We start from the raw sequence: 25,341 nt of genomic DNA on the forward strand, positions 1-25,341 counted from the left end.
AGATACAGGATGACAAACTGACATAAGTATAGATACGCGATGACAAACTGACAATTTCGTAAAAAATAAAAGCAATTATTTCAAAGACAAAATAATTGATATTATTTCTATACGTAATTTACGCTAATACGCATCTTATCTGGAGCCCTGTGGAACTATTTTTTGTCTTTCGCTGGATGTTACCCAAGCTTTGTAAGCCTGAGCAATTCTTAAAATGCACATTTATGCTTAATAAGTTACATTCGAGTATTGCACAATCACAAGTCATAAATATGACAGATTACATCGTATATATCATAGCAAAGGGAATTGACACAACTTAACTTCATTCATGCAGTGAACTGTTTGAAGTTTGAGAAATCTAATGGAACTACATCCCTTCACGTGTTATTCGGTCCATTTAGAGAATCGCTGAACAGCAAGGACTCATCAAAAGGCTTTCAGCCTTTAGCCGACTCAAAAATTGAAGTGATACGCTTAAAAAAACTAGAGCTATCACTAAAGGTGATGAATGTACCCCCCACATGCACTGACACAGTACATTGCAATTTGACGCACGCAAGACTGCATAATTATGTGGAATGTATGTATATAGACTGTATGTACACAGTATAGTAACAAAAAACAAAGTCCCATAACTATGCAGAATATTTATCTAAAAGAATGTAACATGCACCATGCACAACTAGGGTTGGTACTGATCATTTGTGTGAAGTTTCATTAAACTGTGTGGAAGGGTTTGGTAGATTAGGCACGCATAAGATTGCATATGCAGACTGTATGTACATTGTATGTTAACAAGAAACAAAGTCCCATAACTCTGCAAATTTTTTTTCTGAAAGAACCTAACATACCCCATGCACAACTACTGTTGTTACTGATCACTTCTGTGAAGTTTCATTAAATTGTGTCAAGAGGATGAGGAGAGATGGTGCGCACAAGATTGTGTTTATGTATATAGTATAGTAACAAAAAAACAAAGTCCCATAACTCTGCAAAAAAATTTTCTAAAAGAACCTAACATGCCCCATGCACAACTACTGTTGGTACTGATCACTTGTGTGAAGTTTCATTAAATTGTGTCAAGGGGATGAGGAGTGATGGTGCGCACAAGATTGTGTCTATGTATATAGTATAGTAACAAAAAAACAAAGTCCATAACTCTGCAAATTTTTTTTCTAAAAGAACCTAACATGCCCCATGCAAAACTACTGTTGGTACTGATCAATTGTGCGAAGTTTCATTAAATTCTGTCAATGGGATAAGGAGAGAATGTGCGCACAAGATTGCGTCTACGGACAGACGGCCAGACGGACGGACGGACAGAAGGAAGGACAGAAAGACAGACAGACAACCTGAAACCAGTATACCCCCCCTTACAACTTTGTTGTCGGGGGTACAAAAATGAAAATCCTCTCCAACAGGCTAATGCAGATATCTTGAAGAAATGTTTGTAAACAGTAAAAATGTTTTTTACTTTATAACTTTTAAATATTAGTCTTTTATATGTATTATTTTATAAAATATTTGTACAAAATTTTAACACACTGCTTATCTTGCAATCTATGATCAATTTTGTCAGATTCAAGTTTGGACAGCTCTATTAAATTCTTAACTATTTAAAACATGAACTTTTCCTTCTTTCTTTCTAAACACAGCAGGTGGAATTGTATTTGTTTCATTGAATGTTAGGATTAAGTCAAACCAACACAATTTAGGTCATGTTAAAACTTTCCAGTATTAATGGAGGAGGACAATCTCATATGCTCCTCTGGGTATTGTTCCAGGCCTGGGAAAGTGCTTGTCAAATGAGAAGAATCACTAACCTTACAGTATGCCAAATGGATAGTTTTCTCAAATGATATATTTCTACATCCTATCTAAAGTTTTGAATCTGCACAGATGAGAAACAAGTGATTTGAACTCATCAACCTTTACCACAAATCTACAGGTGCCCACAGATATCAACTAAAACCATTTTTCCTCAATGCCTACCTTTGTTTGAGTCCCTGAATGATTTAGGATCCACTGGTTTTGTAAGAGCTCCAAGGCTTATCAGAAGTCTCTCTGCTGCCTGAAAATTACATTTTCAATCAGAGTAAAGATTTTAGTAAATTTTTTCAATTAAATATAAGTTATTTTTTTTGCTTCTGGTCAATAAAATTAACATTTGTTCTACGTATCGGAAGGAGGTAAATTAATATATTCTTTTGGTTGGGTTTAACGTCACACTGACATAATAAAAGTTCATATGGCAACTTTCCAGCTTTGATGGTGGAGGAAGTCCCCGGGTGCCCCTCCATGCATTATTTCATCACGAACAGGCACCTGGGTAAAACCACCCACCTTTTGTAAGCCAGCTGGATGGTTTCCTCACATGAAGAATTCAACACCCCGAGTGAGTCTCAAACCCACATAGATGAGGGACATGATATTTTAAGTCAGTGACCTTAACCACTCCGCCACAGACACTCCATGGTATATTAAATTAATAGAAAGCTAAAACTGTGTACTTGGTAACTGTTTTTTTTTCCCAGCAAGGGCCTGACTTAACAGCTGTTTATCATGCTACACAGGTTTCCTTACCAATATAAAACTGGCTCTCTCCTAGTAAATTAAAGGGGTGATGTATAAATACTAGAAGTTACATACATGTATCTGTTCTTTGTCAGGCGGTGTAGGATATGGGAAGTTGACAACTTTCTCAATATTCATGTCCTAGACAAATAAATAAAATTACAGCAATATTACACACCTAAAAAAATTTGCCACTTGAAAAAAAGGTTAAATGAATGAACACAATGGCATAAATATGCACAACTGGGGCAACAAACTTACACATAAGTCAGTCAAGGAACTTTCCCCCTCATGATCCTAAATGAGATATCAGATTAAATACAACTAGATAGGTGTCCATAGGACTCTGGTGCCCCCACTCCTGTCACTGTATACACTTCTTCAACTCTGGTCTGGCTGTGTGAAATCCCAATTAAATTAACATGTGCACAAATGCACATGCTGAATTACCTTTCTTTCAGGTTTGACAACTCTACTTGACATACAATTTGAGATGCGCATGACATTAATTTGGATGAGACAGACATCTATGGATGGACAAGGGCAAATGTAAGTGTCACCCTCCTTAAAACTTTGGGAGGCACAAAATCTTAGGGAAAAACGGCCAAAACAGTCAACATTAATAGGTAAATGGCTGCATCATCACTTATGGATTTTTTTCTCCATAATCTAATCTTTAGTAAACAACACAGTAGCTTCATTACACACACTTACTTTACACAGATTGGTGAGAACAGACACTTCTCTTTGTAACACAAAGTATGAACATTCAACATACACTCCATGTTTCAATTTTTTGTTGGTTTTAGTGAATTTTATAGTGTCACACTGAAATATTGATGTCATACAGACACTTTCCATTTTTTTGGCAGTAGAGGAAGACCCCCTGTTGCCAAATTATTCTTGATTGAACTCAAGCATGGGCAGGTACCTGGGTAGAACCACTGATGTTCAGTAAGACAGCTGGAGGACTTCCTCACATGAAAACATTTCACACCACAAGCAAGCTTCCAACCCACAATGGTGTTTACCAAGTGACTAAAAGTCAGCAAACTGAACTACTTAGCCATGGAGGACTGTAACTAACTGAACTGGAAAAGAGTTGTCAAAAGACTTGAGCACTGAAAGTGAAATGGTATTTAAGTATTTACTATCATACCTTCATTTGCAGTACAAGGTCATCTACAGGTCTCCTAGTAATTTCTGCTGGGGAAAACTTCTCAAATTCATCATTGAATACAGCTGAAGAAAATAACCTAAAACACAGAGAAGCGAGAAAAAAACTTACTTAATTTCTTAAAAATAAAGACTAAATGTTAAAATCAGCTTTTCACACTAAATGGAACATGGCAGTTACATGTACCAATAGGAAAAATATACCTTAAAATATCTAACATGCAAAGCTTAGCAGTTGCAGTTTTCTAAAGGAACTTTAAGTAACTGTATGCTTTCCTAACTTTATGGCGATTCCTCAGCAGTCATTTTGTTATGGATGACTTAATTTCAGTCACTATAAAATTAGAAATGTCTTTATTTATTTTGCAAAATTTTGGCTACACAGAAAGTACTTATATCACTGTAAAGCTTTATGAACTTTTTATTTCTCAGCAAGTAACATTTAAGAAGTAGGATGAATGAAAGTAGACAACTCTATGGTCAATGCATATCACTAAAACCTGGTCTCAACTAAGTCCGTACTCAAAATATCTTGGTCTATAGACTCAGACTCTCCTTTACAGGTAGTAAGACAATTCATACTTCATGTATTGTAAAGTTTGCTGTTTTCGAATAAAAAACCCATACCTATAGCAATGACCTGGCCCTACTCTCCCTGCTCTACCAGCTCTCTGATTGGCTGATGCTTTAGACGTCCACGTGATCCTGAATGTTGACACACCAGTTACCTTATCATAAAACTTTGTCTTACTCTGAAAAATAAAAAACAACAAGTTATTTCAAAGGATGGAAACCTATCAAAAACACTCAAGCATCTAATTGGCTATTAATGAACAATATTTTAAATTAACCAATTGCTAAGCAGCCTACATAGACTAGTTGCTCAACTTGGCAACAAATTAATTTTGACACATAAAACTTCATTATTTTCTAATTTTAATAATGGGATTTTCAGCTCTATAATTATTTTGGTAACTTTAATTCAGCTATTAACAGAAACAGAAATCTGAGACAATAATTTTGTACAAACTCAGAAGAAACCAACCTTTCCAGTATCTACGACATATTTAATACCAGGTATGGTAAGTGACGTCTCTGCTACGTTTGTGGCAACAACACAAAGTCTGCAACCCTCCGGCACTGGACCAAAAACCTGTATAGACAATTTAGTATTAGACTTTATACACAAGACATACTAACCCCCACCCCAAACACCAAAGTTAAAACCATTCTGCTAAAAATAATTTTGCACATAATATTCTACATAAACTTTAAACGTTTCAAGAATTTCTACAATCATACAATCATACAATACATCCAGGACTTAAGAGTCTCTTAATTTGATCTTTGCAGACAGAAAGAACAACAAGAAACAAATCATTTTCAGTGCCAAGTCAAATGGTCTATAAAACATCAGACCCCTCCCACTCACATAAGAAATTAACTCATTGCTCCAAAAATGTATAAAAAATCTTTGTAATATTATGTTGGTTAAAGCAGCAAACTTTTATGAAAGGAGCAACATAAGAATTTTTGTTTTTAAGTCTTCAGGAAGCTTTTCGTACTGACATTCTAACACATGTTGCCATGGTTACTAAGATGAACAGTTACTCACTTTTCTTTGTTTTTGTGTAGACAATAAAGAATACAGTGGCAGTACATATAATGGCTGTGAGCACTCCGTGACATGGACATTTTCAATGCCAAGGTCATCATCTTCTACATCACCTTGGTTACCAAGGTCATTATCATCATCACTAAGGTCAAGATCAGAACCACCTTCCCTCTCAGCTTCCTCGTCTAAAGGTGACACTGAATAACTTAACAGAAACAAAACTAAACCATAAAATAGAAAGAAAGTGGAACACACAACCAAACACTGAGAGTAAACAACTGAATTTTATTTAATCCGACTAGTTTCGGGCTTTTTCAGCCCTTCATCAGGGATACATATGAAACAAGAAACAAAACTAATCAAATAATACATTAATTTATATCTAAAATCATCAAATAAAATCAATATTTTACCATGAAATATCTTTTTACTATTTTAGTAGTTCCAAACCCATACTGTGAAATCAGTAATATTACTGGCAGACAAAGTTTGTGGATTTTATGGGTGTGTTGAAACCAAGAAATTAAATCCCTTCCAAGAAGTAATTTAAAAAGTTATCATTTATTTTAAGTTGAAATCCACTATTCAAGCCCAAATGAAATAACGGTTTGTGCTAAAATCACAAAATTTAACCCCAAACAGATGTTTTCACAACATACGACTTTGTATATATTCTATTTTCTAATTTGGCACAGTAAAACTGGCAATGGGGCTTGGCAGAAACAGTAACATACTTGTCAAGGTTGATTTTTGGCAGCTCCACTTTTTCTGGTTCTTTGTTCTTCTCACTGTGTTTATGCCTTCTCTTCTGATGCAAGGACGTCACTGTAATTATAACAAAAGCTCCAAAATATACTAAATCTTAACTTCTTTCTTTATCTTCAAATTCTAACTAAGTCTGCTCTGATGCTTCAATACAGAGGTATTCCAACTTGGTTAAGAACAGTGATGTTACAATGATTAATGAAACTGGAAAATCACTAAGCTGGAAACTACACTATGCTACCATTTTTTAAATAGATTTATGGCACAAAAACGTCTTTACAATTGCAAATTTATTCAAGGGGAAGTGAAGTTTGTGAACTGCAGATTTATATCATTTTTTTTCATACCTGCCCCTGGGTTATTTTTATCCAATGGGAATGTCTGTTTCAATTTTCTGCATAGTGTATGCACTTCCTGCTGTCCTGTAACAAACACAAGTATACCACCTTCTGGTAACATCTTGTGGATTTTACAAGTCTGAAAAAACATACATGTAAGAAATAATTAACCATTAACTCTACTATGAGACTTCACATGTGAAGGCAGTCTTCTAGCTTAGAAAGAGTAAGTTGCAAGAACTTCCTGTATCATCAATGCAAAAAAATTACTAGTCTAACATAGATTTAACATCATTTAAACACTTTTTCAGCTCTGTATTTCTGGTTATTTTACTGGACTTCTGGATTCTGTATTAGAACTGACTTGTTCTTCACCAGTAAATGACAACTTCCAAACAATTCAGAGGCAAAGGATGAACAGTTTCACACATATTCTAAATTCTTCTCCAATTCAAAACAGGATTAGTTTTTATTTATTTTACACTGACAATAGAGATTTACTATAAATTACAAAGATTTTATTGTCTGTCCTCTATATCAAAGTTATTCAAAAACTGGAAACAAAGACTTATGAGACAAAAACTTTTAATATTAAAGGGGACATTATAGGATAGTTCCCTAGAGTCGTGCATTTGCAAACCATGCTAAATGATGCACACACTGAATGAAGTCCAAAATGGGCTTTATGTTAAATGTGTGTATTTAAAGACAGGGTCATGCATGTCAGAAGAGAAAAAATTTATTTAATCTTTATAATTACAAGCAAACATGTTTCCATTTTTCTTTGTTTTTTTATTTCGCTCTTTGCACCAAAAAATTCAAGAACAACTTTTTGTCAAATTTTGAGTTGAAACCGCCATCATCATACACGAAATGATCTAACTAAGAACATGAATGCTCACACTTCTGGTATGTTTCTTTAAGAAATAAGCAAGTTACTGTATTTTCGTATATTACTGCTATCTTTTTCAGCACTGACACATTGCTGAAACACATATATGATTACAAAACTGACAATGGGTTCATCAATGTGTGAATGTCTCGGGTAAACCAACCAAACTGCCTAAATCTATAGATAATGGAATTCTTAAATTGCAAAAACTTCCAAACATGTATTATAGAATTCAGTTAATACCTTTCTGTAAGCTTCATTGAGATAATTCTCTAGTGGTGTCCTCTTGTTGTAGTGTATTGTAACAGGAAACTGCCGAGCATCAACCTGAAATTTAAAACCACGCTCATTTCACATAAAGATCTGTATCCGAAGTTCATGTTTAATTGCTATTATTTATTTGTACAAGTATTCAGAATCTGCCCAGCCACTTCACAACATAGTGGTGGTACATAGTAACTTATATGCAGTATTGAATGCAAAGTAAACAGAAAATAAGAGAGGTGACTTTCTTGGTCAGGTGGATGTGGTAACCACTCAAATAGGAGGAACAGGTCTGAGCTCTTCTCTTACATGGATCATGACAATTCCGCCTCATTTATTGGAAAATGAGATGCTGTAAAATTCATTTTTATCTATGGGGGATTTTTGTTTATTTTATGGTTGTCACAAGGGCGGGAGTTAGAAGATGAAAGATAGATCATATTTTACAAGCAGCGTGATGGCAATGAGTATGGTCAGAGCACGGCACCCCATTGTTTTTCTGTAGAAATAACATCACTGGCTGTATAAATCCATGAAATTAAATCCCAACGAAATAACCTAAAGTCGCATTCATTCATATTCACAAGCTGAAATCCACAAGTCATATCTCTACAAAAATGCTTTTTGGCCAAAACCACAAAATTAGAAGATTTCAAAATAAAAAAACTCACATTACATCCCTGGGTAAGAAAATGCTTAAAATAATTCCATTTGTTTATTTCATCTTTCATTGGTAAAAAAAAGAAACAATATAAAAAAGAACCTGTCACTGGTTCCTGCTGCAGACGGGAATATATGACTCCAAGATAAAAGTTTTGATGGGAACTAGTCAGAATCTCATTACAGATGGAACAGCTCCCCTCCAGTGGGATATTCCCATCTGCAACTCTGTGAATACATTGAATTTACTATGCTCTTACTTAAACAGAAAATCATTTTACAAAATTTTATTTTTTTCAAAAGCATTACCTTGACAACAGGAGGTTTGACCCTGAACAGTCTGTTATTCTCAGTGAAATCTTCAACACGAAGGGTCGCAGACATAATGACAAGTTTTAGAGGATTACCTCTCTGAAACACAAAACAACAAAATTCTAAATAAAGATATTATACTTTATATCATATATGTAAAACTAGAAATGTGTCCATGGGACACAGATGCCCCCACTATATGACAAAGGACACAAATTTTTTCCTAGGTCAGGGGCCATAACTCCTACAATACTGAATGAATCCAGACACGAAACCCCAGGTGCACAACTGCACATGCTGACCAACATTCCTGTAAACTTTGGTGACTCTAGGTCAAATAATTTTGGAGCTACGCGGGACACAACATTAAAATTACCAATTTTTAACTAAGTCAGAGGCCATAACTCCTACAGGACTCATGCTGACCAACATTCCTGTAAACTTTGGTGACTCTAGGTCAAATAATTTTGGAGCTACGCACGACACAACATTAAAATGACCAATTTTTAACTAAGTCAGGGGCCATAACTCCTACACAACTCATGCTGACCAACATTCCTGTAATCTTTGGTGACTCTAGGTCAAATACTTTTGGAGCTAAGTGCAACACAACATTAAAATGACCAATTTTTTAGTCAGGGGCCATAACTCCTACACGACTGAATGAATCCGAACGCGAAACCCCAGGTGCACAACTACACATGCTGACCAACATTCCTGTAAAGTTTTGTGACTCTACGTCAAATACTTTTGGAGCTAGGCGTGACACAACACTAAAATGACCAATTTTTACAAAGTCAGGGCCCATAACTCATACATGACTGAATGAATCCGGACGCAAAACCCCAGGTGCACAACTACACATGCTGACCAACATTCCTGTAAAGTATTGTGACTCTACGTCAAATACTTTTGGAGCTAGGCGCGACACAACATTCTCGGAAGGAAGGACGGATGGAAGGAATGACGGAAAAGGGCAAATCTATATGCCCCCCCACCCAAAGTGGGGGCATAACAAAAACGTATCAATATTTATGATAACATGACAGAAATTTGAAACCAGTCTCAACATACAATAATTTGGTTAGCTTCTAATGCTAAGAAACAGCTAGCTGCTACCACAAATGATTGACCGTGACTGGGCTCGAATTTCTGTCATATAACATTAAACCTTGAAAGACACAAGTACAAGGTTCATAATATCCTTCACTGATAAATAAGAATTACAATAAATATTAATATATTTTGTTTTATATCTGTGTGTGCACTTCTTTCATGGACCTAATCTAGTATCACAACACTCACCTTGTGTCTGACAGGAACTTTTCTCAACAGATAAGCAATAAGTATATCTTTGTTTGTTTGTTTGTTTTGGGTTTAACGCCGTTTTTCAACAGTATTTCAGTCATGTAACGGCGGGCAGTTAACCTAACCAGTGTTCCTGGATTCTGTACCAGTACAAACCTGTTCTCCGCAAGTAACTGCCAACTTCCCCACATGAATCAGAGGTGGAGGACTAATGATTTCAGACACAATGTCGTTTATCAAATAGTCACGGAGAACATACGCCCCGCCCGAGGATCGAACTCGCGACCCCGCGATCCGTAGACCAACGCTCTTACCTACTGAGCTAAGCGGGCGGGCAATAAGTATATCTGTGCACACATTTCTTTCATGAGCAACAGCCAAGATAACAGCACTCACCTTATGTCTGAGAGGAACTATCCTGGACAATAAACCAATAAGTATATCTGTATATACACTTCTTTCATGAGCCTCGTCTATGATCACAACACTGTATTTAGTTAGCAGAAAATCCTGAAACAAAGCACATTTATATTCAGGTACTTGTCAGCCTGAGCTCCTTGCTCTATGAAATTCTTATATACAATGCTCAAAACACTGGCATTATTAATTCATACCTCCAATATTAGCCGTTTATATTCTTCACTTTTAAAGTAGCACTGACATTACTGACAATGTGAGATTTAAAACACAAGCTTATAAAATCTGCTGTATTATTAATTCTTCAGTTTCCTTAACTTGTGGACATTTCAGTAAATGGATACATAGTCAAAGCTGTAATAAGCAGCTAGCTAAAGGAATGACATAGTGTGACTGCTAAAGGGAGGTGGCTGCTTAAGTGAGGTGGAAATTAAAATCAAATGTCAATGTTAAAAGTTTCTCAGTAGGCTTAAGGTATTAGGTCACTAATAGTAATGTTTACAAAATGGCCTTTGCTTGGTATATTCTGAAAGGTAACCGTGTTTTGCACTACTTTGCAAATTTTAAACAACTTTTACCGTGCCGTTTTTAAATTTTTTTGAAAAACTTATGGTATCTCCTCAAACTCAAGTAGAGAAAATTTCAAAGTGATAGCCACTATCCAAAACGTTTGCAGAGAACTCATTTTACCATTAATTTCAATAGAAGAAACATCAAACTATTGGTAAACAATTATAAAACACAATATAAAAATGTCAATATCATTTTTTCTATGGTGCCTCAAGTAAACGGATTTAATGAGACAGAATTCATACTTCAACATTGAAAAAACAAGAGGACCATGATGGTCCTGAATCGCTCACCTCTTCCCACATGACCCAGTTTTGAGTATGACTTCGTTTTTTCTATTATTTGACATAGTGACCAAGTTTTGAATTTGACCTAGGTATTATCAAGATAAAAATTCCGACCAATTTTCATGAAGATCCATTGAAAAATATGGTCTCTAGAGAGGTAACAAGGTTTTTCTATTATTTGACCTATTGACCTAGTTTTCGAAGGTACGTGACCCTGTTTTGAACTTTACCTAGATATCATCAAGGTGAATATTCTCACTAATTTTCATGAAGATCTCATGAAAAATATGGCCTCTAGAGAGGTCACAAGGTTTTTCCAGGGGTTCAAGTATAAAATTTTGAAAAACCTGAAGATATTGCTGGGGGCCCGGTGGCCGCATGGGCCCCCGGTGGGTCCAGGGCAAAGCCCTGGCCAGGGGTCCAGGGGGCCAGAGGCCCCCGGAAGCTGTGAAATTTTAGTAATTTCAGAGTCATACAAATCATTTTTTGAGGTTATTCTAGGAGTGTATCTACACAGAGTATTTCATCTTAAAAATTCTAATACTATTGAATCTAGCAAGATATTAGATTATGTCACTTATAACAATAACAAAATATTTCAAGAACATCATAGATACAAAGGTTTTTATTTACTTTTTTATTAGAAATGCCATTAATTCAAGTAACACATTTCTTTAATTTATAAATTAATTAATGACTGTGAAAACTACATGGTAGGATTGGTGCATTAAAAGTCCGAACAGGGGTGTAATAATAATCTTAATAGGTTTTAACTATAGTTCACTTGTAATACCACTGTCCAGTCAGTGAGAAATGCTGCGTAATAAATAGTTCGGTAGTCAAAACACTTCTACCAGCCTTGAGGTGACATTGTACATCTGGAGAAATCCGCTGCTGATTGGTCTAATAAGATGCTTGGATATTTCAGCATTCATCAAAGTCATCATTTCATTTACAATTTCCTTCACTTTTGGGGACTTCTCTACCTCATAGTATTGGTCAAAGCAAATACTCTGAAGAACACTGTCTACATTTTTCATCAATGTTTTGGCCACACTGCTTATCATGTGGACCGTGTCCCCACTGACATCAAGAAGACAACCATTTTCCCCTCTTATAAGAGTCTCAACTCCTCCTTTCACTCCCCTCATGATGCTACAGTTGTCCATCAAAACATTTACAACTTGTGTCCACTTTATTTCATAATCTAACAGAACACTTTCTATAGACTTCACAATTTCAGCAGCTGCAGCAACATTCTGAATTCTTGAACCTAAGTGGTCAAATACAACTTTGTTTGACTCTTCATCATAATACTGCACTATAATGTTAAGCACTTTGTCAATATTTCTATTAGTTGCCTCATCAATGTTCAGTGACACAAAATTTTCCTTATGAGTATTCACATATATGCTGCACTGGTCCTGGATAATTTTTTTTATTTTATCTAGTGCTACCTTGTCTTCAGCAAGTCATTTCACTAGATCTATGATGTCACCTGCCAGAGAGAACGGCAGACAATGTTCACTTACAACTGCTGTAGTAAGGATTCTCTCCAGCATTGACTCTAGAGAATCCACAGCCAGGAAGTACCTGAAAAAGGATCATTGAAAAATCAAGCTGTGTTAAAAATGGTCCTATAAATAAGACCTGACATATTTTTACATTTTGATATTTATCGGTTATGTTACAATGCAAACTAAAAACGAAATGTAAAATAATGAATGTTGAAGGTAAAATGAGCATGTACACATCTAATATGCCTGTTTCTCGTAGATTCAAGCTTTCTCTTGTGTTTTAGTAAAATTCATGCCCAAGCAGCATGTTCTTCCATCAGAAACTTGTGTCATTTACATTTTAAAATGCCTTGTAAAATATTAGTCATGAAACCACTGGAAAATTCGAGTAAATACCTCTTTTAATATTTTACATCAAAAATTATTTATTTCAAAAGGAAATTACACAGTGGGCAATATTGTGACCCAAAATTTCAAATTTAAAGCATCCTGAGCATATTTTGACTGTTTTAACAACTGAAAAAGAAGTCAATCTTTATAGACATTTGCTTTATGGAAATAGACTGTGCAAACATTAACACTTATTGACCTACCAAACAAAGGGCTCGAATCAATGAGAAAGTTTTAAAATGATGTGGAGTTTGACCTTCTTCAGTTTCTTGCAAAAATGTTCATATAAAAGATGATAACATTGTAATTCTTATTGTCTATTGTTAAATGCCAATATTTTTGTACCAAAAAAACAAAAAATATTTAATTGAACAGGTTTACAAAAATATTTAGAATATAAAGATTTAAGCGGCTCGAATCAAGGAGAAAGCAGCATAGTTTGGAAACCCTACACCTCCCCCCCCCCCCCAGGGGCATAAATATAAATTATTTCTTCCTGCCCCCCACCAAAAAAAAAAACTAAGTCCAGCTCTCTGAAAAAATTGGGCAGAGGTTCCCCATCGGCCATGCCAGCACATCTTAACCCCCAACCCTTTCACCCAAGCCATAAAAGTTTGGACAAGAGAAGACAAACAAGTGGGTGGGGTGACATTTGTACCCAAAACCTAACTAACCACTTGCTTCAACTACGATACAAAACGACTGGAAAATAATGCAATAAAATTCACATACCTGAATAGTTTTTACAGTTTTGGTGTGTTTTATCCTTGAATGATTCTTCACTGCCTTTTTCCCCGACGACTGATCATCGTTTTCCCATATTACGGCTGGAAGGTCTGTTGTTTTTTTTTCAACCAACTCTCGTATTTGTTGCCAGACGAGTCCTTCTAATTCATCCAATCCCATCTCTACTCTATTTTTACACTCCTTGTCCAACACTTTCATGTCCGTACCGGGCCGTAGAAATTGCATATTGGATATTTTCGAACAAATATTGTGCGTTTTTGGATTTTTGAAGAGTGCGCGCGCGAGAACGGTGTACGGGAAGTCGCATAATGGTTGTTTCCCTTGCAACGAACGACAACTGCTCCTGCACTTGCACCTCCGCGAAACGGTCAGTTTCTGTCTTCGTGGTCTCGCGTCCCCCCCCCCCCAATTCCTCAACGGATTTACACGATTTGGAAAAATGATCTCTCGGACCCTCGAAAAACCGGAAATCCGGCATAAACCGGAAAACTTGCACCCCTGTTTTTCTATTTTTATACCTACTGGCCTAGTTTTTGACCGCACGTGACCCGGTTTCGAAATTGACCTAGATTTCATCAAGGTGAACATTCAGATCAATTTTCATGAAGATCCATTGAAAAATATGGCCTCTAGAGAGGTCGAAAGATTTTCGTAATTTTAGACCTACTGACCTAGTTTTTGACCCAGTTTCAAACTTGACCTAGATATCATCAAGATGAACATTCAGATCAACTTTCATACAGATCCCATGAAAAGTATGGCCTCTAGAGAGGTCACAAGGTTTTTTTTATTATTTGAACTACTGACCTAGTTTTTTAAGGCACATGACCCAGTTTCAAACTTAAACTAGATATCATCAAGGTGAACATTCTGACCAATTTTCATGAAGATCCATTCACAAGTATGGCCTCTAGAGAGGTCACAAGGTTTTTCTATTTTTAGACCTACTGACCTAGTTTTTGACCGCAGTTGACCCAGTTTCGAACCTGACCTAGATATCATCAAGATGAACATTCTGACCAATTTTCATACAGATAACATGAAAAATATGGCCTTTAGAGAGGTCACAAGGTTTTTCTATTATATGACCTACTGACCTAGTTTTTGAAGGCACATTATCTACTTTCGAACTTGACCTAGATATCATCAAGATGAACATTCAGACCAACTTTCATACAGATCCCATGAAAAATATGGCCTCTAGAGAGGTCACAAGGTTTTTCTATTATTTGACCTACTGACCTAGTTTTTGAAGGCACGTGACCCAGTTTCGAACTTGACCTAGATATTATCAAGATGAACATTCTGACCAATTTTCATGAAGATCTCATGAAATATATGGCCTCTAGAGAGGTCACAAGGTTTTTCTATTTTTAGACCTACTGACCTAGTTTTTGACCGCACATGACCCAGTTTCGAATTTGACCTAGATATCATTAAGATGAACACTCTGACCAACTTTCATACAGATCCCATGAAAAATATGGCCTCTAGAGAGGTCACAAGGTTTTTCTATTATTTGACCTACTGACCTAGTTTTTGAAGGCACGTGACCCAGTTTCGAACCTGACCTAGATATCATCAAGGTAAACGTTCTGACCAATTTTCATGAAGATCTTGTGAAATATATGGCCTCTAGAGAGGTCACAAGGTTTTTCTATTTTTAGACCTACTGACCTAGTTTTTGATGGCACGTGACCCAGTTTCGAACTTGACCTAGATATCATCAAGGTGAACATTCTGACCAATTTTCATGAAGATCTTGTGAAATATATGGCCTCTAGAGAGGTCACAAGGTTTTTCTATTTTTAGACCTACTGACCTAGTTTTTGATGGCACGTGACCCAGTTTCGAACTTGACCTAGATATCATCAAGATAAACATTCTGACCAACTTTCATAAAGATCCCATGAAAAATGTGACCTCTAGAGTGGTCACAAGCAAAAGTTTACGGACGCACGGACGGACGCACGGACGGACGCACGGACGGACGATGGACGACGGACACCGCGCGATCACAAAAGCTCACCTTGTCACTTTGTGACAGGTGAGCTAATAAGGTCGAATGATGTGTTTCTGTTTTGAATTTTGCTAACTCTATTTAAAAATAACCTTAGGGAAGACGTAAAACCTACCTAAATTTCTTCCACAATATATAATCTAAGAGTGAAAGCAAAATAGAGAACTTTCACCGTGCGTAACTCAATATTTTTAAAGATTTGTAACTCTACCCCTTCTGTTTAAGTAGTAAATTCTCTTTGAACACCAAGAAATTGCTTATAAGATTCATCTTTTTCCATTTTTGTACAAAACATCAATAATAAGTCTTGAAAGAAGTAAAAACTTACTAGTAAAAAAGGAAAAAAAGGAAAAAAAAATTTGGTCCCAGTAGGGCTTGAACCTACGCCCCCCTAAGAATTGCAGTAAAAGTAGGTTTATGGTAGGAATTGAATACTCTTCAAAAAGAAGGTTCTCTATTAGAGATCTAATACCTTAAGGCAGCTGCCTGCTTGATACAGGCGTCAGCTAAAGTGGGTTCAATTGTATATAAGAATCACAGGTGCTTTACAATGGTTTCAGCCAGCTCCTGTTTGACTAAATACTGATTTTTCGCCATAGTTATAATTACCTGTTGTACTTCCTTCAACAGTACACCATCAGTCATAAACTTTATCTTTGTATCTGGGGTCACATTTCCTTCATAACGAATCTGGTAAGACACTTCCCTGAAATTGAATTCAAAATAATATACATATTCAATATATTTTCAAACAATGCTAGATATTTAATGATTGGAATCATTTAATTTTTTGATTAATGCTATAAAAAATCTGCTATTGTATAGAAAATCAGATCAGCATTTTTACAGTCTATTTATAATGTTAGCTTCACAAATGCGACATATTTATTCTATTTTGAACTATTCCACTGCAGTTCAGCAAATGAATTTGTAAGCACATTAAATTCTGAAATTCTTTTATCATATTTAACATAATGAACTGGACTTGTAAGGACAATACTAGGCATTTTCCACATGATTTCATATTTTCCATTTAATATGCAATTTCCGCATTCTCTAGTTTATATAATAAAGAACTTTCTGTTATGGCATTGCAACCGGTGTTGATCATGATCAGCCTGCACATCCGTGCAGTCTTATCATGATCTACATTGTTCACTATTCAGTCAGTATATTTTTGGTAAGCACCCCTTTTAACATTTAATGGTATTGTCCAAATTGAAAGATGGGCAAGTTCATTATAGAAATGGCATACTGAGAATATGTAATCACATGGACATTGTCAACTATCATCATGGACTCACTACCTTAAACCTTACCCTGCTAAATTTCTATAATGAACTTGTCCATCTTTCAATTTGGACAGTACCATTAACTGTTAAAAGGGATGCTTACCAACAAGATACTGACTGAATGGTGAACAGTGCAGACCTTGATAAGACTGCATGGTTGTGCAGGTTGATCATGATCTACACTGGTCACAAAGGCAGAATCAATCATGTCCAGCATGATAAGGGAGATACAGAAATGCTTTTATGAAAATCAGGAAATGGTTATCAAGGATAATTTGAAACAAGTTGTAAAGACATTCTTTACACTACAATCTGTGTACAGTATATGAATGGATTGAAAATAAATGTCAGTGATACCTGTTTGAAAGAGACATTTCTGTAGCAACTCGACTAGACATACTGATAGCAGCCACCCTTCGAGGTTCAGTGACAGCAATAATTCCTCCACCACTGAAAAAAAGGAAAAATATTCAAATATATATTCATTCCAACTTCTATTTATAGTGTAATGGGAAACACCATATCTGGGCCTTTAATTAGGAATATACTTTTTAAGATTTGCAACTCTCCTACTGACTGTAATGTTACTCTTAAAATTCTAAAGAGATGTGTCTGTTCAAATGTAATTTACTTAATTAATATAATTATCAAGTAGTAAATCATCTCATTTAGGGGTGACTATTGAGGCCAATTTTGACTATTGCAATACTATTGATATTGCTTAAAAACTATTGCGATACTATTCTATTGCAGGTTACTATTGCGATACTATTGCAATAGTTATCGGCCATCATATTTTATACAGTAAAGCTACCAACTGGCATTGTTACACAGTGTAAGAGACGGCACTGTTTATAATTGCTGTTAACACACATTGAGATTTTTGTATAAATGAAATGGACAGAAATAATTCTAACATTAAATATTTCTTGCCTTCCTTGCTTTTGGAACAATAAGTAAAACAATAAACATATGCAAGGTATACTCAAACGAATCGGCCATTTTGTTGCGAGTGTCAACATGTTTAATAACCCAAAGCATCGAAAAAGACGAAAATTAACGGGTCGGTTTAAGGTGTACCAGCACTAAATGAAGGGCCCTACCGAACAGTTTGCTGTATAATACAAGTATCATTCTTTCTCCATGTCCATAGTACATTTTCTCATCTATGATTAACAGGTTATTTAAATATATTTAATCAAAGTTTCTAAGAAACTAATTAATAAACTAACTTATTAATTATCTCCCAGACTTCTCAGTCCTTTATGGTAGTTAAATTCCGTGAGGGTAATTATTGTAATGGAGACGTAAACATTGTCCGAGGCGCAAATGAAAGCTGGCTCTGTTTCTTGGTTTATAAATTATAAATTACTTCTTATTTACTAAAATTTCAAAACTATCGAAACTATCGATTGTTGAAGGAACTATCGGCGATTGTTATTGGATCGTGACTTTTCTATCGATGCATGCTATCGGGACACTTAGTATCGCAATGCATCGATAGTTCGATGTATCGTTACACCCCTAATCTCATTGTGCCCATGACTTGCATCAGGCAGTTTATTAAGAAACGGGTAAGACTGACAAGTTATATTTTTAAACTTATACTCACCCATCAATGAAGTACAAAAAAAAAAAAAACAACAATATATTATATATAGCACAAGTAACTTACTGGGCATAACCAGCTTCATACAGGAACTGTGGGACTTGTGTAGTTTTACCACTTCCTGTTTCACCGCAGATAATAACTACAGGGTTTTCATTGATGCTCTCCATTATCACCTGCTCTTCTCCTAGAATTGGTAGCTTTAACCTCCCATCCTACAAATTGTAGACCAAAACTAATTAATTAACTTCTTTTTATTTTTATCATTATAAAGTGAAAACAAAAACATATGGTCAGATTTACTCTATCAAAACAATAAATCATTACTTTTCCTTTATTTTACTTTTCATTATTGTTTTCCTGCACAGAAAGTAATAAAATTATTACAGCATCAGTATTATTGACTATAAACAAGTCCTGATTAATAATATCTGAATGAAAATTTCTTTGCCTGTTTTCTTTTCTTCTCTGAACAGAAGTTTTCTGTCTTGACAGAAGTGCAATATTTAAAATTTAACATGTTATTTCAATCTCTCATTAGAATCAGTACAAAGTTCCTTAAAGAAATCAGGATTCCTGATTTTGCAATGTTCAGGCTTTAATGTCCAAGTCAGAAAATCAAAGTTCTTACCTGAATCTCTTTGTCTCTGATCACAGGTATATTGACTACTTTTCTTACTTCACTTTCTTCAGACTTGGAGAGAGCATCTTTCTGCTTACTACTGTCTTCTGTATCTTTAATTACTCCCTTATTATTCACAGAATTCTCATCACCCTTTGATTTTATGTTTTCTGTTATGTTTTGTTCTTTTTCAGAAGCCGTTCTTAGTTCACAGACTGTCCAGTTCCCTGATGTCCCTCTAACATGATGTTTTGTTTTTACAAAGACCACTTTTCCGACAGAATTACCAGCATTATTCACAACACTTCTTTCACTTTCATCAGTCACTTTCCCAGTTTTATGTTTATCATTTGCTACTCCTGGGCTATTAATATCTCTGTTCTTTTCACAGTTATCACAGGAATTTTTATCTGTCAGTCCTTCATTGTCTTTTTTGACATCAGTTATTTCCCCTGAATACTTTTCATCTCTTTCATCACTTATCACCCCTGAATCCTCTTCATCTGTAGACATATCAGAGGTATGAATGGACTCACTGTCACTTGCTTCTTCCTGTTCACTGATCATCTTTCTTCTCTTTTTATTACTTCCAGCTATAGTGTTAACACGGACGTCATTTTGAGCTTGTTCATGTTTTCTTTAGAAAAAAAATAAAACAAAAATTCATACTACTGTATCAATACTGCAGCAAGAAAAGAGTCCCAGCAAGAAAATAGTTCTATTACCAATTACAACTACATCAACGTTTTACTCTTTTAATCGTTATTATTCTATGTTCCATCGAATTAGTTTTCAATAGGGAAGTGTGTGTTCTTGTAAAGTATTTCCAACAATTTTTCAGTCATATAATAACCGTGTCTATTTGTTGCAGTGAGCAAACTGCCTAACTTCATAGTGCTGACTGCTGAGACACTGGAATATCATGACATAGACACATGACATGAAACCCCACCAAGCTACATTATTGTTCTAGAACTATCTTCTTATAGTGGGCCGCCATGAAAAAACTACTTAATCAGTGTGCCCAATCACGTGATCGCACTACGTCATTTTGAGCTTGGAAATGAAAGTGTAGAAAGGTAAACAAAAGCTGTCAGTTGACAGCGCGCTCGACTATTCTCAGTGCTTGATAGTATAATATAAGCTATGAGTAAAACTTTAACATTACAATAAGCATATTCTAAGTCGAAAAGGGGCCATAATTCTGAAAAAATGCTTGATAGAGTTGCCTCCTCCTTTTGACAGACTGGGGTCATGATGGTAAACAAGTATGCAAAATATGAAAGCAATATCTCAATGGACTTTGAAAATATTTGGGGTGGTACGCAAACTTTAACATTACAATAAGCATATTCTAAGTCGAAAAGGGGCCATAATTCAGTCAAAATGCTTGATAGAGTTGCCTCCTCCTTTTTACAGACTTGGGTCATGATGGTAAACAAGTATGCAAAATATGAAAGCAATATCTCAATGGACTTTGAAAATATTTGGGGAGGTACGCAAACTTTAACATTTGTGACGCTCACGCCGACGCCGGGGCGAGTAGGACAGCTCCCCTATTCTTCGAATAGTCGAGCTAATAAAAATTATAAAACAGGGTGTAAGTTTATTCAATATATTATGTTAATATCTTTCACATGATTCAAAACCTATTTGGAAGCGCTACCCCCGGTACTACGATTTCCCTGCCAAAACCTTCTCGTTATAACGCTATTCCTGTTCAATTGACTTGCAGTGAGAACACCTCAGAGCGCACAATGTCAAAAGTGGTTGAACAGGAATAGTGTTAAAATGAGGTTTTGGTGGGGAAATCGTAGTACTGGGGGTAGCACTTTCAAATAGGTTTCGAATCATGTGCATGATATTAGAACAATATATTGAATAAAAAACTTACGCCCTGATTTATAATTTTTGTTTACCTTTCCACTTTCACTTTCGAGCTTGTAACGGGAACAAAATGACGTAGCGCGATCATGTGATTGGGCACACTGTTAATACCAATTTTACAAAGCGCTTTACTATGACCAACCCATGGATCAGTCACTTCATTAGAGGTGACATGGTCAGCAACAAACCTAACTGACTTACGATACCATGAAATTACTTTCTAAGAAGATCAGTTTTATGCTATCACATTATATTCTTTCTTTATAAGTAAGCTCATAATTGAAGAAAAATTCAATAAAATGGGTACATGTTTTACAAAGAGAACTATATTCCTTAATAATCTGCATCAAAATGTCATAGTTCTACAAAATGACAGGAAAATGAGACATGCCTTTTCAGTTTTCCTGTTTGCATCTCAGCTATACCAACAAACTGGTTCATCTCATCCTGGCTGGCTTGGTGAGCTGCCAGTGACTCCAGTACATCTGCCCTCTAAAATCATATACAATTCATCATTTATTAGCCATTAAAAACATGAGAGAAAGGTTTTTTTTTCATTTATTTAAACTTAATTTGATGACTGTTATGTATCATGTCTCTCAGTGACTACTGCAAAATGTTTATTGTTTATGAGAACTTTATTTTACCTAATGTTCAAGAGATTCATTAAACTAAATGTTAACTATTTTGCGATTTAATGAATAATCTAAAGTGACACAGTAACCATAATAATAGCTGAGTGAATATTTATGTACAGATTACTACTGTACTAGGGTTACCAAATAAATGAGACACTCATAATTTCAAAGTATAGTATTTCTATAAAATACAATACTGTAAAATCAATTATATATGTGAGGGACAAATTTGTGAAGATTTCGTGGTTGTGTCATTCAACAAAACTAAATCCAAACAAAAAAGCAAAATTCTCATTCATTTTATTGATATCCCTGCCAGCCCAAACCACAAAATTCCATCCCAGTGATTTAAACGGTTTTACAGTATCCTTCATACCTTCTAACCTACAGATCTATGTTAATGAAAGAAGATAACCTTTGCTTTCTTCTCCTTCTGTTCAAGAACCTTTTCAAGCTTTCTTCTTTCTTTCTTTGTAAGTTTCTTTGGTAGTTTTGTATGCTGCTGTGTTATTTCAGATTCCCTCTTCTGAGATGGTAGTGCCAGAACATTACTCTCATCAAATCCTTTCTCCGACTGTAAGCCTTCAATATCTACCTTCACCTGCAATAGATAGAATCAGAGAAATCATGAAAATATTTAATATTTTGTCCAGTCCACAATTAGCAGTCATTATTGACCATTTCAGCTGCCTTACACAAACTAAACATGTGTCAACTAAATATTCTAGTCTATATTGACAAGATACTGATAACTACTGATTGGCAGGGTTGGCTGGAATTTCCCAGGGGCGGGAATTCCCACCGGTATTTACCGGGAATTCCCGTACTGGAAAATACTCCTAAAATTGCAAAAAGTGAGAAATACTGGGAAATAGTGGGAAATACTGCAAAAATGACTCCAAATGCAAAGAAAATTCTGCTTTTTGTGACAAAAACATTAAATATCTATGGTGATAATTAATATTTAATTTTTAAATGAACACTTGCATAAGAAAAATACATAAAAGTACTTAGCACAAGTATACATATAATATAGCTCACTGTAGAGAAATGTACTTTCAATTTTACATATAGTTCAACCATCATAAAACTCAGTGATATCTAAAAACATTCATGCAGAACCTAAAGGTTGCATTTTGACTAGTTATGATAAAATTATGTCTGAACAAAAACTGTGTATTTGAAGGGATGAACTTTCATCTTTCAGTTAAAATGACCATAATACTGTACATAATATTTATTTTGACTCAGCAAGAGTACGTTTACAATCGACTGTGGTAACAGTAGTAAACAGCATCAACATAAAAAATATGATAAGCTGTAAAAGAGAATAAGTGTAAGAATGATCTGAGTTATATTTGCAGCCAGGTGGCACAAATCTTCAGACACATTACTATATATATATATATATATATATATTATATTCAAATTCAAAATGATAATAAAATATGTATAGATGTCAACAATAAATGGGTTGTTAAGAAAATATATTTGTGTCAAAAACAAACAGTAGGCATTATAAGACATTTATTATAGCTAGTTAAAAGTTCAAAGAAATAAATTGAATTTTGTAATGATTTACTGAAATAATACAAACAGGTGCTAGTTAAAAGTTCAAAGAAATAAATTGAATTTTGTAATGATTTACTGAAATAATACAAACAGGTGCTATCAAGTTGTTTGTAACATGTGACATGGTCAACACCAGTGCCTGAGGCATAGTGTGTTATTGTCACTGATCCCTACCAATTGTGTATTGTCATTGACTTCTCACCATAATATTAACACAACTGGATTGGTATGAAGGGATTATGAAAGTATTCTACAGTCAGGGGTGTAACTGTTTTAAGTTATGTAACCTATTTCAGTTACTTTTTCAAGCATTCTGTAACCTGTATTAGTTATAAAATATAGTTAACTCAGGTAAGTTATTAAAAAAAAAGTCTTTTTGCTGTTCTCACAAAGTGACCTTTAAAGTGAAATTAGTAGCAAACTGAGGTTAATCAAATTCTCTTTTAGTCTGAGCATGACCTGATAAGCATAATGGGATAATAATGAGATATTAAGAGTTTTATAGCTTTAAAGCTTTTGCGTAAGACTTTATCAGCCTTGCGTAAAAAATTCTACTGCACAGCTGGAAAGATAAAAGCTCAAGGATTCAAGATATAATTGCATTAGTCTCATTCAAAATGAGGAATTGGCACAGGAGGGCTTTGTAATATTTCATGATAACTGAAACAAGTTATGAAAGTTTAACCAATAACTCAAATGGGTTATAAACTGCGATAACTTGAAACAGTTACACCCCTGACTGTTCTAGGTGGGTATAGCTTATCTAAAGAATAAAATATATTGGTCTGAAATATATTTCCCAGTATTGCCTGGGAATTACCAGTATTTCCCGGGAATTCCCTGTATTTCCTGCCGTCCTGGGAAATATGAGTATTTCCCGCTTTAATGCCAACCCTGCTGATTGGTGTGTTACTATAGATTTGTAGATACATGTAACACACCAATTTGTGATGATCTCCGACCTGGTTGTTTTATCAACTTTTCTGACTGCTTAAATTGCCACCCACATGACGTAATGATCAGTCTTGGTCGAAGTTATTAATGGTAGAAAGAAAGTGGTATCAAGTCAACTCGTCCCGAAAAATGGGGATGAAATGACCAATTTGAAATCGCCGAGGGGGATGAAATTACCAAATCGGGGACGAGTTGACTGCGGGACAAGTTGACTGTAAATCCCATGGATACATCTCTTGACTGGCTTCTACCTGTAGATTCCATCTATCTTCCATTTTGTCAAACCCCTTCTGGGGACCTAGACATTGGTGATAATTTAACATGTTCAGAGATTGCAATACTTACATCCTTCTCCGATGACCTGTCAACAACAGTCTCGGGCTGCAGTCTTGCTTTCCAATTAAACCCCTTCTTATTTTTCCCCATAATGTTGTAATTTTACTGAAAACACAGAACACATGTGTGTGACCTTACAACAGCTAAAGGAAGTAAGTACGCTTTCAAAATAACACCAATATTGAATAAATGATTTTTTCACATGTAAGTAATGTGTGTCAAAGTCTTGAAATAAATAACATTAATCCTATGTTTTTAACATGAAAAATATATTTCAAATGAGTTAAAAACGTCTGGGAAAGTAAATAATGATGCGGAAATATTTGTTATTGTATTCATCCGCAAACCGGTGATGTATAACAATCATACTATTATATTTTTGCAATATACTTCAGACGTAAAACCATTAAATTTGACTGATCCGTAATTTTGAAAATCAATAAAAGCTCGCACAGTTTTTGAGAAGCCTATAAAACCAATTAAACATTGCTCCCATTAATTTACAGGTACCCACATACAGTTATTTTGCGTTGAACTACAGAGATCTGATAACTTACTTTTATTTTTCAATCAAGT

At 35.2% G+C, this 25,341-nt stretch overlaps 1 protein-coding gene across 2 annotated transcripts in view; it reads right to left on the bottom strand.

Moving 5' to 3' along the window:
• LOC123533947 (probable ATP-dependent RNA helicase DHX37) overlaps positions 1-24,928 on the bottom strand; it is a 44,276-nt gene extending 19,348 nt beyond the window's left edge. For both annotated transcript variants that reach the window (XM_053519033.1, XM_053519034.1), the window contains exons 1-18: positions 24,775-24,928; positions 22,319-22,504; positions 21,657-21,757; positions 19,388-20,015; positions 18,823-18,971; positions 17,505-17,597; positions 16,465-16,561; positions 10,304-10,417; positions 8,597-8,698; positions 7,607-7,690; positions 6,481-6,610; positions 6,103-6,193; positions 5,369-5,573; positions 4,799-4,906; positions 4,381-4,505; positions 3,737-3,833; positions 2,653-2,718; positions 1,996-2,074 (exon numbers count right to left, since the gene is read on the bottom strand). In XM_053519033.1, the coding sequence (XP_053375008.1) occupies positions 1,996-2,074; positions 2,653-2,718; positions 3,737-3,833; positions 4,381-4,505; positions 4,799-4,906; positions 5,369-5,573; positions 6,103-6,193; positions 6,481-6,610; positions 7,607-7,690; positions 8,597-8,698; positions 10,304-10,417; positions 16,465-16,561; positions 17,505-17,597; positions 18,823-18,971; positions 19,388-20,015; positions 21,657-21,757; positions 22,319-22,504; positions 24,775-24,855 (2,536 nt within the window). In that variant the 5' untranslated portion in view covers positions 24,856-24,928. The remainder of the gene's footprint in view (positions 1-1,995; positions 2,075-2,652; positions 2,719-3,736; positions 3,834-4,380; positions 4,506-4,798; positions 4,907-5,368; positions 5,574-6,102; positions 6,194-6,480; positions 6,611-7,606; positions 7,691-8,596; positions 8,699-10,303; positions 10,418-16,464; positions 16,562-17,504; positions 17,598-18,822; positions 18,972-19,387; positions 20,016-21,656; positions 21,758-22,318; positions 22,505-24,774) is intronic.
• Positions 24,929-25,341: the final 413 nt, after the last annotated feature.

The sequence above is a fragment of the Mercenaria mercenaria genome, chromosome 12, assembly GCF_021730395.1.
Source record: "Mercenaria mercenaria strain notata chromosome 12, MADL_Memer_1, whole genome shotgun sequence".
In the NCBI taxonomy this organism is placed as follows: domain Eukaryota; kingdom Metazoa; phylum Mollusca; class Bivalvia; order Venerida; family Veneridae; genus Mercenaria; species Mercenaria mercenaria.